This window comes from Empidonax traillii, unplaced genomic scaffold (assembly GCF_003031625.1).
Source record: "Empidonax traillii isolate 1590-97213 ecotype Southwest subspecies unplaced genomic scaffold, ASM303162v1 scaffold697:size334835, whole genome shotgun sequence".
NCBI lineage: Eukaryota > Metazoa > Chordata > Aves > Passeriformes > Tyrannidae > Empidonax > Empidonax traillii.
The window spans coordinates 65,630-82,784 of record NW_020955890.1 but is presented as its reverse complement, the minus strand read 5'-3'; the positions used below and the strand labels follow the sequence as shown (position 1 = coordinate 82,784).

The 17,155-nt window shown below is 49.7% G+C and overlaps 1 protein-coding gene across 1 annotated transcript; it reads right to left on the bottom strand.

Moving 5' to 3' along the window:
• Positions 1-4,088: 4,088 nt before the first annotated feature.
• DNAJC18 (DnaJ heat shock protein family (Hsp40) member C18) lies at positions 4,089-16,223 on the bottom strand. Its single transcript, XM_027899966.1, has 7 exons — positions 16,122-16,223; positions 15,875-16,020; positions 14,343-14,528; positions 11,256-11,368; positions 9,942-10,051; positions 7,943-8,115; positions 4,089-4,414 (listed from the first exon to the last, which is right to left on the bottom strand). Exons 1-7 carry the CDS (start codon positions 16,157-16,159, stop codon positions 4,290-4,292), a joined length of 891 nt encoding a protein of 296 aa, XP_027755767.1. The 5' UTR covers positions 16,160-16,223; the 3' UTR covers positions 4,089-4,289.
• Between the last annotated feature and the right edge of the window lie 932 nt (positions 16,224-17,155).

Here is a 17,155-nt window from a genome sequence, read left to right as displayed (position 1 = left end):
GGATTCTGCCCCTCTGCCCCTCAGGGGAGACCCCCCTGCAGAGCTGCTCCAGCCCTGGGAACAGCACAGCAAGGACATGGAGCTGCTGCAGAGAGTCCAGAGGAGGCACCAAGATGGGCAGAGGCTGGAGCAGCTCTGCTGGGAGGAAAGGCTGGGACAGCTGGGATTGCTCAGCCTGGAGAGGAGAAGACTCTGGGGAGACCTGAGAGCCCCTTCAAGTTCCTAAAGGGGCTCCAAGAGAGCTGGAGAGGGACTTGGGACAAGGGCCTGGAGTGCCAGGACAAGGGGGAATGGCTTCAAACTGCCATAGGGCAGGGTTAGATGGGATACTGGGAAGGAATTCTTGGCTGTGAGGGTGGTGATCCCAGTCTTGCCCTGAACAACCCGTCTGGGTGTGCTGTGGGAGCACAGTGGGAATGGGCTGGGCAGTCCCATCTCTCCGCCTGAGGCTGCAGGAACTCCTGGGCCAGGGCCACACTCCAGCGTCTCCTCCTCCTGGTCCTGGGATTCCTCCCTGCCCTCGGTGTGGCTCCTGATTTGCAAACAGCAAAGAGAGGAGGGCATGGAGACCCTCTTGTCCTCTTGCCAACCGAGGTCCAACTGGTTTAGGGTCAGAGGTTGCAGATAAACCTTCCAGAACCCAGAGGAGGTCGGGGTGTGCGTGGGAGCCTCGGGCACAAACACATTACAGAACAGTGGGTGGACCAGGCTGAGCCAGCCTTGCTAATTAAATACTGATTTATGTTTAAGCCAGCGTAGTCTTGCCTGCAGCTCACCACTACATTTGCTTATTAACCTGGATTTGGTGCCAGCTCGGTGTGTGCTCACTCACCTTAGCGCTGGTGTAGGAGGAGGATGAAGCTGCTGGCAGCTGCCCAAAGCAGGATGTGCCTCTCCCACGGTGGAGCTACTTTTTGCAGCTCCGGAGGAGCAGGAAACACGGGCTCAGCTTGGCTGTCAGAGCCACCCCTGGAGTTCAGTCAGGATCTGGGCAGCCCTGGCAGAGCTCGGGCACTGCGACACCCCGGGACTGCTGCGTGAGCCCGGGGCAGGCACGAACAGCTCAGAGGGACCCTTCCACCTCCCCCCCGTGTGGAGATGTCACGGGGCTGCCCTGCGAGGCACGGGGTGCTGCCCAGGCAGGTGCCAGGGCTGTGTGCCAGAGAGCCCCGGCCCGGAGTGCGGGCCCAGGCTGGGCTAGAGCAGGGCAGGAGGGTCCTGCAGCCAGGAGGTGCCACGGCAGGGCTTTGATAGGCACCCCTAACTCCATCCCCTGGTCCCGCTCCTCCTGCCCTGCTCCCCACTGCCCCGCTCCCAGCCCCATTTCCAGCCCCGAGCCCCACTCTCAGACTCCTGCTCTGCTCCGCCTGCTCTTCTCCCCGCCCCCTGTCCTGTTCCCAGCGCCCCATCCCACTCCCAGGCCCCTGCCTCGCTACCCCTCTCCCCTTCCCCTTCCCCTTCCCATTCCCGCAGGTCCCAGCACCGCGTGCCGCCCGGGGGAGGGGTGTGACCCGAACAGACCCCGCCCCAGCAGGCGGGCTCTGAGCAAGCCCCGCCCCAGCCCCCCTCCCGCTGCTGGGACAGGGACAGGGACAGGGACAGGGGCAGTTCCGACCCGATCCCAATCCCGGCCCTGTGCCGGTCCCGCAGCAGCCCCAGGGCCTCCCCGCCCGCCGCCACGTCCCGCACCGCTCCACCAGCGCCGGGCCCGGCCCCGCCATCCCGCCCGGGACACTCCCACTGCCCCTCCTTCCAGACCACGGCACGTACAGCCAGAGATGTCACGTCTTTAATTTAAAAACCCCAAATACATCCACACACAGAGAGCATTTCCCAGTGCTCGGTGTTCCCGGGGAACAGGGGCACCCCCGCTCCGAGCCTCCTACTCAGGAACATCTTTCCCTCTCTTACTCTGACCCAGAAACAAGGAGCACGAGCACCTTTGGAGAAGGGCAGGGATACATTTCCACCCAGGGGCTCCAGCGAGGACTCTCCTTTTCCCTGTGGAGCAGGATGCCTGTACAGACACGGCTTGTCCCGTTTGTCACAGACACCCCGAGCCACAGGCCCCTCCCAGCACACACAGCACCTGACACGGCCAGTATGAACAAAGAACTCTTATTGCTTTGGGAAATGATTTTACCTCCCAGTCTCACCTCCTGCTCCATTTCAGCCCCCTTCCTAATTCCAGAGAAGACTCTGTATGACTGTGCTTCCCACAGGAGGTCCCCACCTCCATCAAGTCCTTGGAGATCTCTGGATGGAAAGGTGTGATCTGGTTCCAGTGCAAAATGCTGTGTGTGAGTTCAAGCTCCGTCAGGACACGGCAGGTCCAGGGAAGTCCCTTGCTTTGGTCTCCCCACCTGTATCCCTCTACAGCCCTGGGACTCCCACAGGAAGGTCGGGGAAGATACCAACCCTAGAACCAGGTCCAGCCACTTGAACAGATGCCTAATATACTCTACAAGCTATTTATTAGATAAAAAGCAACATTAATTTTGCTTTCTGTACACACTCATGCTCAAAGGTGGGAAATACCAGAACTAAGACTGCCTGCTCTGCCAGCCCCCATCCTGGAATAATCAACCCTTAATAATCAATCCAGCCCCCCTCCTGGAATAATGAACCTTCGCAGGCTGGCACCAACCCACTCAAAATGCCCTTTGCACTGGTGCTCTTCCCATCCCAGGTGCCCAACAAACTCTGCTCAACTTTCCCCCCTGCTCCTATAAGGTTTCCTACACACAGGATACAAATGTTAATGCTAATATATAATTTAAGGAGTTACTTTGTTGATTTTTTTTTCCATTCTTGACACACCACCACTCCACAGCAGCACTACTGCCCTACTTGGAATGTTCTCATCACATCTGGAATGTGTCTGGCTCCTGTGCAGGACCCCAAGCGTCAAATCCCTGACAGAAACCCCAAATTCCAGTGCAGGCCCCAGAAAAGCTTCTTTTCCTCCAAATTTGTTTGCTGCCCAACCTCCCCCTGCTGTGTGGACAGGACAGGGACATGGAGGGGACACTGTGGTACCCACAGTGCCAGTCCCAGCCCCCAGGGCCCCTCAGCAGAGCATATGGACACCTGAAGTCTAAGCTTTAAAGACAGGTTTAATCCTGGCATTTCCCAAACTTTGGAGCACTTTGCTCCCTAGGTTTCAGGCAAGGCCATCAGTGCATCCTGTAGCGGGTTTTAGGAATGGGGCCACACCAGAGCCTTGCTCAGGTCTCACTGACACCCATTCCAAGGTCAGAGGGGAGCAGTGCTGTGCCCTGGCTGCCCCCAGCCCCCCACCCTGGAAGAACAGGTCATTCCATGCCTGGCACACATCCATGGCACCCACCAGAGAAACTGGAGCTCAGCTGCAGTAACACCGGTCTCTGCTGCTCATGGGTACAGCCAGCCTCAGCCTGCTCCTCAAGGCCTGACTTTGGAAAGGAGGATCAAGAAAAAACAGGACACTACCACATGGATCTTTTTCTTTGCAATACTGATGTCTACAGTGAAACATTCATAACTGCTCAGCAGAGTCAAAATATGCTACATGAGAACTGTATCAGGAAAAGCAGGGCCCCTGGAGCAGCTGGAGAAGAGTGTGCAGATCCAAGTCAGAATGGAACAGCCAGCTTCAAAATATGCCACTAAAAACAGATGAGAAAATCAACATGGTTGTTCTTTCCTTACAGTTTTGCAGCCACTGCAATTGGTGCAGTTCCCACTCCCATCTTCTGGGTCGTGGTGGTGTCACACGGAGCAGGACGGGCACGGCCCCCCTTGGAGCAGCACAGGGTCCAGTCCCTTGGACAGAGGGAGAGCTGGAGTGTGCCCAGGTGCTCACCTGGGGCAGGTACCTGTCCCTCCTGCCCTCACCACTGCACAGGACACTGGAGCTACACTCAGCACTGTGCACAGCACTGTCCACGGGATCCTCTGCACTGCAGCTCCACAGAAAACAGGGAAAGCCAAGGCGTGTGCCTGCTCTCCTGGAAGCACACACAGTTTGGATGGCACACAAACCACCGATGCAGAGGGGTCCCCAACTAAGAGCATCTCCCTCGAATGAAGGTACAAAGTGCCACTGGTCCTTGGAACTGAATCTAATGTACAGGATATATTACAGCAAACAGCAGCTCCGCAGCTCGTGCTGGCCCTTCTCTGCACTACGTGCAGAAGGACTCCAATATCCACTCCTTACAATAGACTCCTTCCCTTTTTATACAAAGGAAAATAAAAACATAACTTAAAACAGCAATAAATAAAACTATGGAGTGTGTGCATCCTGCTCAGCCTCCTTTGTGCATCCCAATCAGACTGGAGAGCTTCTCACAGTGCTCAAGTTTCAGGGATTCTGCTTTCTGTTTTAACCTCTCATCTCTGTAGAGCTTGGCCAAATTGGACAAGTCAGACTCTGAAAGATGAAAAAAAAAAAAAACAAACGTATTAGGATGAAGCCGTGAGCCTCCTTTTAAGAACTGTTTCTCAGTGCTTTGTTGCCCTTGTGGCACTTGTTAATTCTAATTTTGCTGGGTATTGAATCCAAGGAGGTGAAGAGTTACCCGAGGGACTTGTCTGAAAGGCCTCTGTGCCCTTTCATTAACCATCTCAAATGTTCTTTGCATATTTGTTCCCCTTCTTCTCAAAAGCAACATTAAACTGAAATAATCCCATTGTTTAAATTATTTCCCCCCAGTAATTCAGAGAAGTTTCTTTTGCTGATTAGCTAAGGAAGTCTTAATATAGCTTTCTCCCTGAAGAATAATTTAGCTGCAGGATTAGATGCACTGAGGAGAACAGCAGTAATTTACTTCTGAAAAGGTCAACCCTTCCGTAAGCACAGGCTACCTGATGACACTCAATTTTTCAAAGAGCTTTTATACACCTCACAAGCCCCTCATTTCACAAAATTATTCAGAGTGGAAAGAACTTCAATAGGTCCTTTCATGCCTTACGCCCTGTGTCCCTGTGCCACTGAAATTTAAAGCCATTTAACCCTCCACCCACTTACTGAAAAGCTTCACAAACTGTCAGGCATGAACAGTTCATTTCAGAGCAGGAACCCATTGACAGGTTTATAACCCAAACGCCACTCAGGCAGTGCTGGGCACACAGCCTTGACACGCCTCCAGCAAAACCAGTAAATGTCTCTGAGTCCAGAGTCCCTGGAATTGTGCAGTGGAGAATCTCAATTTCCACTTATCCAATTGGGAAAAATTGTTCTCTGCACTTTTGACAGGGTTTATTCCATCACATCTTCTCCTTGTGGGTTTCAATCTTCTAGAGTTGTTCCTTTGAACTTTTCTCTTTAAGGACATTCCAGAATACTGAATTTTGGCTACGTTTAGACTGGATATTGGGAAGAAATTCTTGGCTGTGAGGGTGGGCAGGCCCTGGCACAGGTTGCCCAGAGAAGCTGTGGCTGCCCCTGGATCCCTGGAAGTGTTCCAGGCCAGGTTGGATGGGGCTTGGAGCCACCTGGGCTATTGGAAGGTGTCCCTGCCCATGGCAGGGGGTGGAACTGGATAAACTTTAAGGTCCCTTCCAAGCCAAACCATCCCATGATTCCATGACACATATCCTGATTCTCTCTGTGTTCAGTTGCCTCTTTGTGACCTGGAGCTCTTTGGAGCCTCACTTTACAACTGTGCTATCCCAGCTGAAACATTCCTGTAAAAACCTAGGATGTGCTTTTTGTACTTAACTGTGCCAGAGGTTTCAGAAGACCCAAACCCAGAGCACACACAACTTTCACACTGCTCTGCTGAGAAGGAGAGTCCTGTTTAGTGCAGCACTATAAAAGCAACTGGTTGAACAAAATACCAACCTGTTACTTTTAAAGTTTTCTTTCAGGTTGATGAACACCAAGTAGCACTTTCCAAGTCATAAAATCAAGGACTTTAAAACCAAACTGTTCCTGAGTAACTTATCTGTGTCCATTTTGCTGGTGCTAAGGAGAAATGCACCCTCAGTAAACACAACAAATGTACTGTTAATAGACATTCAACTGACAAAAAGCTGATCACACCAAGTCAAACACTTCAACAAGGATTAAGAGGCCAATGCTGCAGAGCAACAGCTGACTACGAACAGCCTCAACATCTCCAGAGCTTTTCCCCAGCACTCTGCACTCTATTCACAGTTTATTTTTACAAAGCGAGTCCAACCTCAGCTGTGCCCCTTACCTACTCACTGCTCTGGATGGAGTCACTCTGAAAATGCTTAGTTTTAATTACAGTGGTGTCCTCAGGCTCCTGCTAATCGTGGACACTGTAAATGTATTTGCAGACGGGTGACTAATACAATCTCTAAGTGTACAGGGCTTTGGAGGAGCAGGGCTTGGCAGGCACTTGGCATTCCCTGCTGGATCATCTCCCCCTCTCTGACAACTGGTCCCTCTTACGACTCCCAAACCTTGTCCTTATTTTGGGGCTTGGCTCTCCTTAGCTCCAGGTCTACATGAGAGAGACAACTTTCAGTTGCACAACATCAATTAAAAGGATTTGTGTCCAAGAAAAGCTCTCTCCCTATAGCAAGCCTACATTTATGGGTATTAACAGAAAATTAAACTTAGAGGCTGCTCCTGCCAGCCACAAATGCTCAAAGGCCACAAGTTGAGCACACAAAAAACTTCAGGATTTTTGTGGTCTTGTATTATGGGTTCTTTTCCTTTTTAACTTCAGAGCCTATGTCTGTTTATTTCTCTTCAAAGCAGCATTGGTAACTTCTAAGTTTTAAACCAAAATAAGTCTTCCCATGAGAAACCTGTTAAGAGTCTGGAGTCAGCAACACTACTGCTACCTCTCCTGTAGGGTTAAACAAGTCTTGTTTAGACAAACTGTGTTTCCATGATGCAGCAACTGGTAAAGAAACTGAAAACAAGTGCAAAGGCACCTTTCAGCAGTGTGCTGAGGACTGTTTTACATAGAGTAATTTAGAAAGCCCCATCAGTGTGTGAAAGCAGTTTGCTATTGAACATTGTCACAGACACAACTTGTTCCAGTTTCCTTTACACACAGCAGCACTTTGTGTTTACTCGTGTAAAGCTGATGAGGTTTTTAGCTGAAAAAAAATCTGTCACAACATTCCAACATCAGCTACTCCTTGTAATTTTATTTTTGTTGTTTCCCAAAGAAGCAGGTATTTGCTCTGTTTTCAGTGAACCAGATTAGCAGTAATTAATAGTTAAGTAATGCAATATGGGGGTAAAATGCCTTAAAATATAGGGTTCACGTGCCTTTATTCACATCACTGAGTGACTCATGGCTGATTGAGAATAACGATTTCAAATGCTCACATCTGTGTTCTCCCTTCCTGCACTCAATTCTTGTTTTTAAAAGACTTGACTGTGGTGAAAAACATGATCTCAAACTCATCTAAAGATAGAAAATGCAAATAACACACAAACTGAGCACGGAAGCACAGCTCTGGAAACTGATACCAGGAACAGAGCCCACTCAAGCGAGCCAAGAGCACCCGGACAGGCTACAGGCTCCGCTGGGGAAGCTTTAAGGAAAGAGCCAGAGAAACTTCTCCTGGAGCCAGTCTGCTCCAGCAAAGGAAACATGGAATAGGTGATGTCTCAAGATCTTTTCTGGCCTAACAATCTGTCAGGGCTAGATAAATGTGGTGGGTTCAGTGTTGAAAACATCATCACTAAAGGTTATTCGAGCATAAAAACTGAGCGGAAAAAAAAAAGGTCTCAAATGGTGACATCTACTTTCCACTCATCTCTCAACATCACTTAGAATGTATTTTGACAGATCTCAAGAAAAGCAAATTCAGTGTTAAGAGCAGATGTGAGACATCTCAAAGCAGTGCAAGGTTGAGATGTTGTGAGCTTTGGAAACTCAGGCTAAAACCAGCAGTGCTTTGTGAGGCGCAGCCACCGCCCAGCCCCTGGCGGGTTCCCAGGCACACACCTGGGACAGAAACAACTTACTTTGCTGTTTCTCCTTCCAGCAGCTGGTCTGAATATAGTCTATGTAATCCTTTTCAACTGTCTTCTCGAGCTCTTGGAGTTCTGCTCCTTGATAATTCTTCTCAAAGTTTCTATCGACATAGTAAGGCACCTGCAAGTTCTCTGTTTCTCTGATAATGACGTGGCCGATGGACCTGCAGACACACAGAGAAACCAGATGTTTGAGCAGATCAATCCTCAAGAAATCAAGAGCTGTTTCCCCACACTGGCATTTCCAGAGGACAGTATTCAGAGCCATGTTTTTACAGTTCATTTCTGCAGGATTATGGCTCCCTCAACCATCCAGTAAGGAAATTACAAGTCTCGGGCACAGCAAGCTGTGCATTACAAACAGAATCCACCCCCCTGCTAAAACCACAGGAAAATATCTAATGTTTGGAAATACCTACAAAGAACTGACACTCTTCCTTTTGAATACTGTGTTTGTTCCCAACAGCTCGCCCCAGACACTTCCAAAATGTCAGAGCAAATTTTAACTGTGAACTCTCCACACACTTCCTTCTGTTTGCTGGGGATTCCTGGCAAGCTCAGTCCAGAAATCCATGGGGATTGATAACAAAGGTAGAGATTATAAAGACTTGGGGCACAATGCAATTGGCTCTGGATTTTCCTATTTTCTGGATCCTTTAGTAGAACTAAAAATTAGCAGGGGAGATTCTAATTATACTTTTCTCCAGGGTTTTATAATCATCAGTAAGCAAAGTGGGGAAGAATTAGCCCCCCTGACACAGCCACTGGATCAAACTCCACTCTTAGACTGAATTTCCTTATTTGAGCACAGATACCCAGGCATTTGCTCAAACCACTGCCCACAGACAGAGGCAGGCAGCCAAAACACAAAGGTTACACTCTACTCAATGGAATCCTGTTTGCCCCTTCTTTCTGGACTCCTCTCTTCCTTCTCTCTCACTATCTCAGAGGTGTCCACTCTCTTTAAAGAAACAATTTCTTCCAGTTTTTAAGCTGTTTTTTAAGGCTATGATTTAGAGAAATGACCTAACTGTGTGCCAGGCTCAGGCCTGCCTATCTCACATCAGCAGGAGAAGGGGAGGCAGTGAAGAAAAGCAGGAGAGATCAGCTGCTGTGGGGGCAGCGTGGGAGGTTCCACATGGGACTGCCAGATAGCAAAAACACTCCCTGGAAAAAAAACCACCCGAAAAACAACCACCCTCTTGCTTTACTGTGAGGGCCTCACACTGACATCTTGTGGCAAAACGATGAGGGGTGCTGGGCTACTCTGACAGCGGAGGGAGGAGACAGACCTAGACCTCAGTTCTACTCCTAGAAGGGAGCAAGGGGTGTGTTTGGAGCTCTCTGCTGGTTCCCCAAAACCTGCCAATCCTACTTCTGGCTCGGTAAGAGCCAGTGAAGGTGAGCTCTTTTCCATGAGAGAGATTCCTTCCTCCCAGCACTGTATTTCCTCTGCCTCACAAACTCAATGACAGCAGCTCTGGTGGTGTGGTCCTTCTGCTTGTGGAGCTGACCAGCTCCCCAGGGTCCTGCTCCTCTACAGAAATTAAACCAGGGCATTTCAAGGCTTTAATGATTTGTGGAGCTTCCAGTGGAATTCATGCTCCAGAGCAGACTTGGATTCATACTGCAAACCACGGGCTTCACTATTTAACTGCTTTCCAGAGGAACCTCAGTGGTGGTCCACAGATTGCGGGGGCTGGGGAGACCAAAGGCTGATCTGTATCACAGTGCAAAGCCACTTCACACCAGCTGAGGAAGGTTTCTGGCCTGGTGCCTCTCTTTGTTCAGCAACAAAGCTCACCACAGCTAACTCCACAGCTCGGGGAAACTCGTCAGGGCAGACTGTTGGTATCTCCCTATTTACAAATGGATAACACTTACTAGAAAGAGCAGAACATTAACATGAATTTTGCTATCAAATCCAACTTCCTTCTGCCTCCATACTGCAAATAGCAAGAGTAGAAAAATGTGTTTTTAAAGCACTTACGACTTGTAGAATAAGCTGTAGGGAGGGTTGGTGGCCATCAGCTGGGTTATCACTGACACTACTATGATGATGAAAACTGGCATCAACTGGATAAATGCAGAATAAGAATTCTGAAAAGAACAACAAGAATTAGTAGTCAAGGAAAGACAGAGATGGAAAAAGAGACATCTGTTCACAGAAACCAGGCAATCTATCACAGATCAACAACGTAAACTGAAAGAAAGAGGAAGTATTTTGGGATTTTGAGAGGGATGACATTGTAGTTTCAAAATAACCTTTATTAATAATCTCAGAAATCTCTTGAAAACCATTTTCTTTCAATTATCTTTTCCTCCACAAGGCCATAGACACCCACAGCACTGTCAGTGCCCAGCTGACAATCCAACCTGCAGGAACACACTGCAATTCCCATGTTCTACAGCTTCCCAGGCACTCTGAACTTTGCTACACCCATTCTAAAGATCTCAACCTCTGCTCAAGCACTGGATTTAATGGCTGAGCAGTAAAGGGTGGAGAGACCACATGTGCTGTAACTTGGGACAGGATGCAGACACAACAAGAGTGAAAAAGTATCAAAGGGAAAACACAGATCTTTCTTCCTGCTTTCTGATTTCCTTCTAAACTGGTCTCTAAAATGCTAGGAGGAAGAAAATACACCAGGCAGCTATTCAGGCTTTGCCCTCTGCCCTCAGACAGCAACGAGGATTCCTGATGCAGGTGGAATTCAATTGCCCTGTGTCTGCTGTCAGCTGTATCCGTTTCTTTTTTTCCAGAGGCTGACTAAGAGACTCACAAGGGAAAACTCATCTTCCTTGGAGAATGATCCCAAGGTTAGCAGACTGTCTCCAGAGGGAGATTCTGCCAGGGCAGGTGGCACACGTGTATGTGCACTGGCAACAAAAGACACCCTGTCTCATCTGGAGGTCTCAATTGGTAGAAATGTATCCCAGAGCCATCCTGCCCGGGCTGGAAGAGGCCTGTGCAGCACCTGGCTGCTCATCTACTGAAGGCTTAAATACACCTTGAGGACAAACAGCAAAAGCCAGTGCTTCCATACCCATTACCATTGAAAAAAGCAGCAGCAGCAAAGGCCTGGATGGCAGAAACTGGAAGGCCTGTAATCCTATAAATAGAAAGTATTTTTAAAGTAGTGATTAATAAAAGCCAATCTAGTCACATAAAAAACATCCCCTGTGGGTGCAGCGCTTGAGAATAAACAGTGAGAACTCAAGCATGGGAAGGTTTGTCCTTGGCTTCAGGTCTCCCTCAGTCTGGTGAGATACTTTAGCCCAGGAGATGCCTCCTCCTGGCTACCTGTGGCCTGTTGTCTTCCTCCTCCTGCTCCTGTGTCCACGCCCTCTCGGTGCGGTGCCTCCGTGGGTAATAGTGTGCATCCCTGGCTACATTGGAGAACATATGGATATTTCCTGGAAAAGAAAAGTCCTGGGTCATGGCACTCACCTGCACTCCTCAGTGCCTGTTTAGTTATCCAGGTGGATACCACACAGCCTGATTACATCTGTGAGACCTCACGCTAGAAAGCATAGCCAACCTCCGATTTAAATGACAAAACATGTCATTCCAAAAAGCCTACCAGAGAAATTGTAAAGTGTGCCCCAAGCCCATCTTAATTTAAATCAAACTGCAGAGACATGTTCAGATTTTTATGATTGTATCTCATATTTTAATGCTGGTTTTGTCACATTCACTTGCAGGGCTGTGGCAGGAAAATGAATTTGCTTCTCCAGGCTCAGGCCATGAATTACAGCCTCCCATAATTACTGAATGGGGTCTTCTACTCATTTCTATTTCCTCTGCCTTCAAGCCATTAATGGCTTCGCCTAATTATTTTATCATAAGGAAAGAGATTTTAAAAAAATAGCTTTTCGAGTAAAAAACGGAGAACAATTCAGGATTTCCTTTCTTGCTCATAGAATGCAGTTGATTTATTTTTAAAAATTCTAAAATGAGGAAAGAATTGCATGTGCTGCTTCGATTTGAAGCTCCAACTCTGATTGTATCACCATATGAATATCTTAATAATAGCTTTGCTCTCCTCCTTTGAAATTCAGCATGTCTTTGTGTTAGAGAATTGGAAATCTGTGGCTTATCATCACAACAGAAATGCAAATCTATTTTTAAGCCCTGGGAAAGATGTCACATGATTTTACACTCTTCCACTGTCCTTTTCTGAGTTTCCCAAAGAAGTCTGCAAGAAACCTGGGTGAAGGTGACCTTTGCTGTTGTGTTAAACCTCTGTTCCACTGCTTGTTCAAGGATTTTTCCACGGCACGTGTGCCCTCAGAGCTCCAACAGTGATCCAAGCCAGGCTGTCTCCAAGGAGGAAAGTTTCTTTTTGGAAAAAAGACAGTATTTTACCAAGCTATGACAAAAGAAGCAAGTTTTGGAATAGAAGAATGGCTTTTACAGGGTGTCTAGAAAAGAGTTATCCCGAATTCCAAGTTTCTCCAAGAATTTCTGCCAGGAGTTTCTTTCCCTCCGTGTGCATTTATTTCTTATGAGAAGGACACTGAACTTGTAGCCTCTCTCCCTTAGAACTGTGCCATGTGGAATCTCCTTGGAGTTTTATCACAGTTACCATTTTAACTTTAAATATTTCCCCCCTGAATATCCACAGAGGAAAACTGCCCAGTAAAAATAAAGCCATAAACCTGCCCACCAATGCCATACAACACCAACACCTCTAATTTGGATTTCCAGAGAGCCTGGTGACAGCAAGGTGTCAAAAAACAAACACCAGCACGAACTTCAGCTCAGGCAAGTCCTACTTAGTGCTACAACAGTTTAAGAAATGTTCTCTTTATACCAACTACCTCTTACAAGCAATTCTCTTGCTAAGTAGAAACTGTGAGGACTTTCCCTATTTGGAAAATTGCTAAACTGGTAATTTTCCATAACTTAAAACTTACTTTTACATTAGGAAAATGTACAAAAATTGAGATCACACACTTTTTTGGTGAGGAAACCATTGTTTACTACCAACATCAGCTACTATGAAATACCTGTTTCTTTCCTTATTCTTTGCCATTTGGCTCAAAATTCCCACTTTCTCCTCCGTGCCACTCTCCCTGACAAACCTGCCCTGCCCAGTGCCCAAATTCCTCCTGCAGCTCCTCAGTTTCCTGTCCTCAATTCCAAGTAACCCTGTCCCCCACGCTATCAAGCAGTCCCATTCCACAAGGGCAATGTTCCACAAAAGGCACACACAGGTGCAACTCCTCGCACAGCCAGGAATGGAAAACTTGCAGACTCTGGATGGAATTACACCGTGCTGGGTTTGGCTCACTTTGCACATTTACTGATGCAAATTTGGGAACAATCTGAGGTCCCCTTGGCTGCAAGATGCACCACTCACACCAAGGTTATGGGGAGCTGGTAAGTAACTACCTGTATCTGTAGCTTCAGGCTGTGGTAAGTGGTGTGTATGTCACTTTATGTGACACCTGGGAGGGGAAAAGTTTACGGGAATGCTAAAGCAATTCCTTAAATCCTGGTAGGAACACCCCTGAGCTCACCACACCTTTCAGAGTTACTTTTAATCCACAGATCTTGTGGTATCTTTCTCTTTTTCCTACAAATACAAAAGCCAAGGCTGGACTGAGACGTGCCTGGAGCTACTGCAGGTGCAGCTCCACTGCTGTGTAACTGGATCCTGCATATCCACGGACAGTCTCTCCTGGCAGGGAGCACTTGCTGAGCTCCCAGGCTTGAATTTCATTCCAGTACACAGGAATGTGCCTGAAAGGCACAGGAGCTTCCCTGCTTATAGGGGCACTGAGAACACAACTGCAGCAGCTGTGCCACGCTGGCCTGAAATGCTGGAAGTGCCTAAAGTACAATCCAATCATGGAATGGTTAAGGTTGGAAAAGACCTCTGAGGCGACTGAGTCCAGCCAGCACCTCAGACACCTCTGATCCCTTCCCACTCACACCTTATTTCACCTCTCATGCTACTGCTGGCTTCAGATGATGGAGGGAATAAAAGAAAAGCAGAAAACAATTTCAGAAAGGTTTCTTCTCTTTTCAGATGTATAATCAACTCCATGAACAGTACCAAGGGAAGCTGAACTTCCTGTATGGTTTACAGAATCCCAGAATATGCTGAGTTGGAAGGGACCCACAAGGATCATCCAGTCCAACCCCTGGCCCTGCACAGGCCCAGCCCCAAGAGTCACCCCCTGTGCCCCAGAGGATCATCCAAAGCCTCCTGGAGCTCTGGCAGCCTTGGGGCTGTGCCCACTGCCCTGGGGAGCCTGTTCAGTGCCAACCACCCTCTGGGGGAAGAACCTTTTGCTGAGATCCACCCTGAGCCTGCCCTGACACAGCTCCAGCCATTCCCTCGGGTTTACTGTCAGCACACTGCACTTCCAAACCACTGACCTGTAGGAAAATGCCCACCAAAAAACACATTGAATATTTCTTCTGGTGTAATGTCTGCTTCAAACTCTGTGTAGTAATTATAGTGCCTGGCCTGGTCGGTGCTGACATGCTCTTGGTCGCTCCCCAGCTCATCGTACCGCAGCCTCTTCTCAGGATTGCTCAGAACTGCAAAAGCATTGCCTATTGCTGTGGAGGGAATCGAAACAAGGGTTACATCTCCAGAGCTCGGACTTGTATAAGCAGTGCAGCAAAAAAAAAATAACAAACCCAAACAAGCATCAAGTCACGCTTGACCAAAGATTGAGTTACTTTCAAAGGAACTGCCTTTGTAAAAGAAGTGTTACAGCACTGGAATTACCTGTGATGGAAACTACTTCCTGCTGCCACTGATGCCAAGAGAAGTGCTGAAGTATATGGAGAGAGCTGAAATATTCACAAAACTGAGCTCAGTCTCCACTTCAGCCAAGAAACTGGGGGAGAATGTAACATTTTCTCAGCTCAAACCAAGCCCTGCTATAGAAGTGCAAATCCATATACCACACAAAGTCAATAACTGGAGAGACTCATTAAAATGCAGAGCGATATCCCAAGTTTTTCCTGCTGGCAGAGGTGCTCCTGAAGCTGTGCATCTACTTCACACTTCACACCCAACCACCCAGAAGTATTTGTTTGGTTCATCTTCCTCTTTGATCTCTGACAGAACAAGTTCATTGTGGACTACAACCCAAACACAAACAAACAAAGAAAAGCCCTTCAGAAGCTCCTTAACAGGCTATGAATGAATTGCTTGCTTTCCTCGTGCTGTGCTGCAACACAGCACGGAAAGGGCAAAGGATGTAAGAGTTGAGAAGGCAACAGTGTCAGCACAGGACTGCAATTTTTCTGAGAAGTCCAGACACAGCATATGGGATTAAATTTTATATGCCTGCATAGATATAGATATAAATTTATTGACAAGGAGCAGTTTTTGATTACACAACACCCCATTCTGCTGCATGGCCAGTGTCAGCTCCAAGCCTTGTTTTGAATCTGTCACGGAATTGCAGAATGGTTTCGGTTGGAAGGGACCTGAAAGCTCATCTCCTTCCATCCCCTGCAGGGACACCTTCAACCAGCTCAGGGTGCTCCAAGCCCCATCCAACCTGGCCTTGGACACTTCCAGGGATCCAGGGGCAGCCACAGCTTCTCTGGGCAACCTGTGCCAGGGCCTGCCCACCCTCACAGACAAGAATTTCTTCCCAATACCCCATCGAACCCGGCTCTCTGTCAGTGTGAACCCATTCCCCCCTGGCCTGTCATCTCGTGCCACTGAAGTTCTCGGAATGAGACCTGGGCTACATTTCCCTTGGTTTCCGATGGAAATGCTGTATTTTGCAGAGGAAAATGCAAACCCTGCCGAGCCGCAAGGGGTTCTGTGTGTCCGGTGGTGTCTCCGTGGCACCCGCGGCCTCTGCGGGTGCGGCCGCTCGGCCCTCACGGAGCCCCCCGGGCCCCTCACGGAGCCCCCCGGGCCCCTCACGGAGCCCGCTCACCTTTGAAGGCCTCGGTGGCCCCGGGCGCTCGGTTCTTGTCGGGGTGGAACTTGAGGGCGAGCCTGCGGTACGCGCGCTTCAGCTCCTCCTCGCCGGCGTCCCGGCCCACGCCCAGGATCTCGTAGTAGTCCCGGCACCGCTTGATCCTGGCGGCCGACACACGGTTATCCCGGGGCCCGCTCCCCCAGCCCGCCCCCCCCACCGCCGACCCCCGGCCCCACTCCCCCCGACCCCCGGCCCCGCTCACCGCCGCACCCCGTCCAGCTGCTCGGCCGTGTAGGTCATCCTGCCCGCCCCCCTCACCGCCCGCCGCCCCGCGCCGCCATCTTGTGCGCGGGGGCTGCCGGGAGCGGCCCCGCCGGGGATGGCGGTGTGGCGTCATGGCGGGGCGGTGACGTCAGAGCGGCTCTGAGGGGAGCGGGCGTGACGTCAGAGCGGCCCCGGGTCGGGGGGCCCCGTGTGGGACAGAGCATGGAGTGTGCTGGGCAGGGACAGCGCTGTGAGCGCTGGGGATGCCATGGCATCATAGAACCATGGAATCACGGAATCAGCCCGGTTGGAAAGGACCTCTGGGATCAACGAGTCCAACCCTTGATCCAACCCCGCCATGGTTCCCAGCCCATGGCACTGATACCACATCCAGTCTGTCCTTAAACACCTCCAGGGACGGAGAATCCATCACATCCCTGGGCAGCCCATTCCAATGGCTGAGCACTCTCTCTGGAAAAACTTTATTCCTCATATCCAACCCAAACCTCCCCTGGCACAGCTTCAGACCGAGCCCTCTTGTCCTACTGCTGGTTCCTGGGAGAAGAGACCAATCCCCACCTGGCTCCCCCCTCCTGTCAGGGAGTTGCAGAGAGTGCTGAGGTCTCCCCTGAGCCTCCTCTTCTCCAGGCTGAGCCCCCCCAGCTCCCTCAGCCTCTCCTCACAGCACTTGTGCTCCAGTCCCATGGGATCACAGAATGTTCTGAGTTGGAAGGGACTGACAAGGATCATCCAGTCTAACGCCTGGCCCTGCACAGGACCATCCCAAACAATCCCACCCTCTCCTGCAGAGCATTGTCCCAATGCTTCTGGAGCTCTGGCAGCCTTAGGGCTGTGCCCACTGCCCTGGGGAGCCTGTTCAGTGCCAACCACCCTCTGGGGGAAGAACCTTTTGCTGAGCTCCACCCTGAGCCTGCCCTGACACAGCTCCAGCCATTCCCTGGGGGCTGTCCCTGCTCCCCCCAGAGCAGAGCTCAGTCCTGCCCCTCCTCTGCCCCTGCCCAGGCAGTTGGA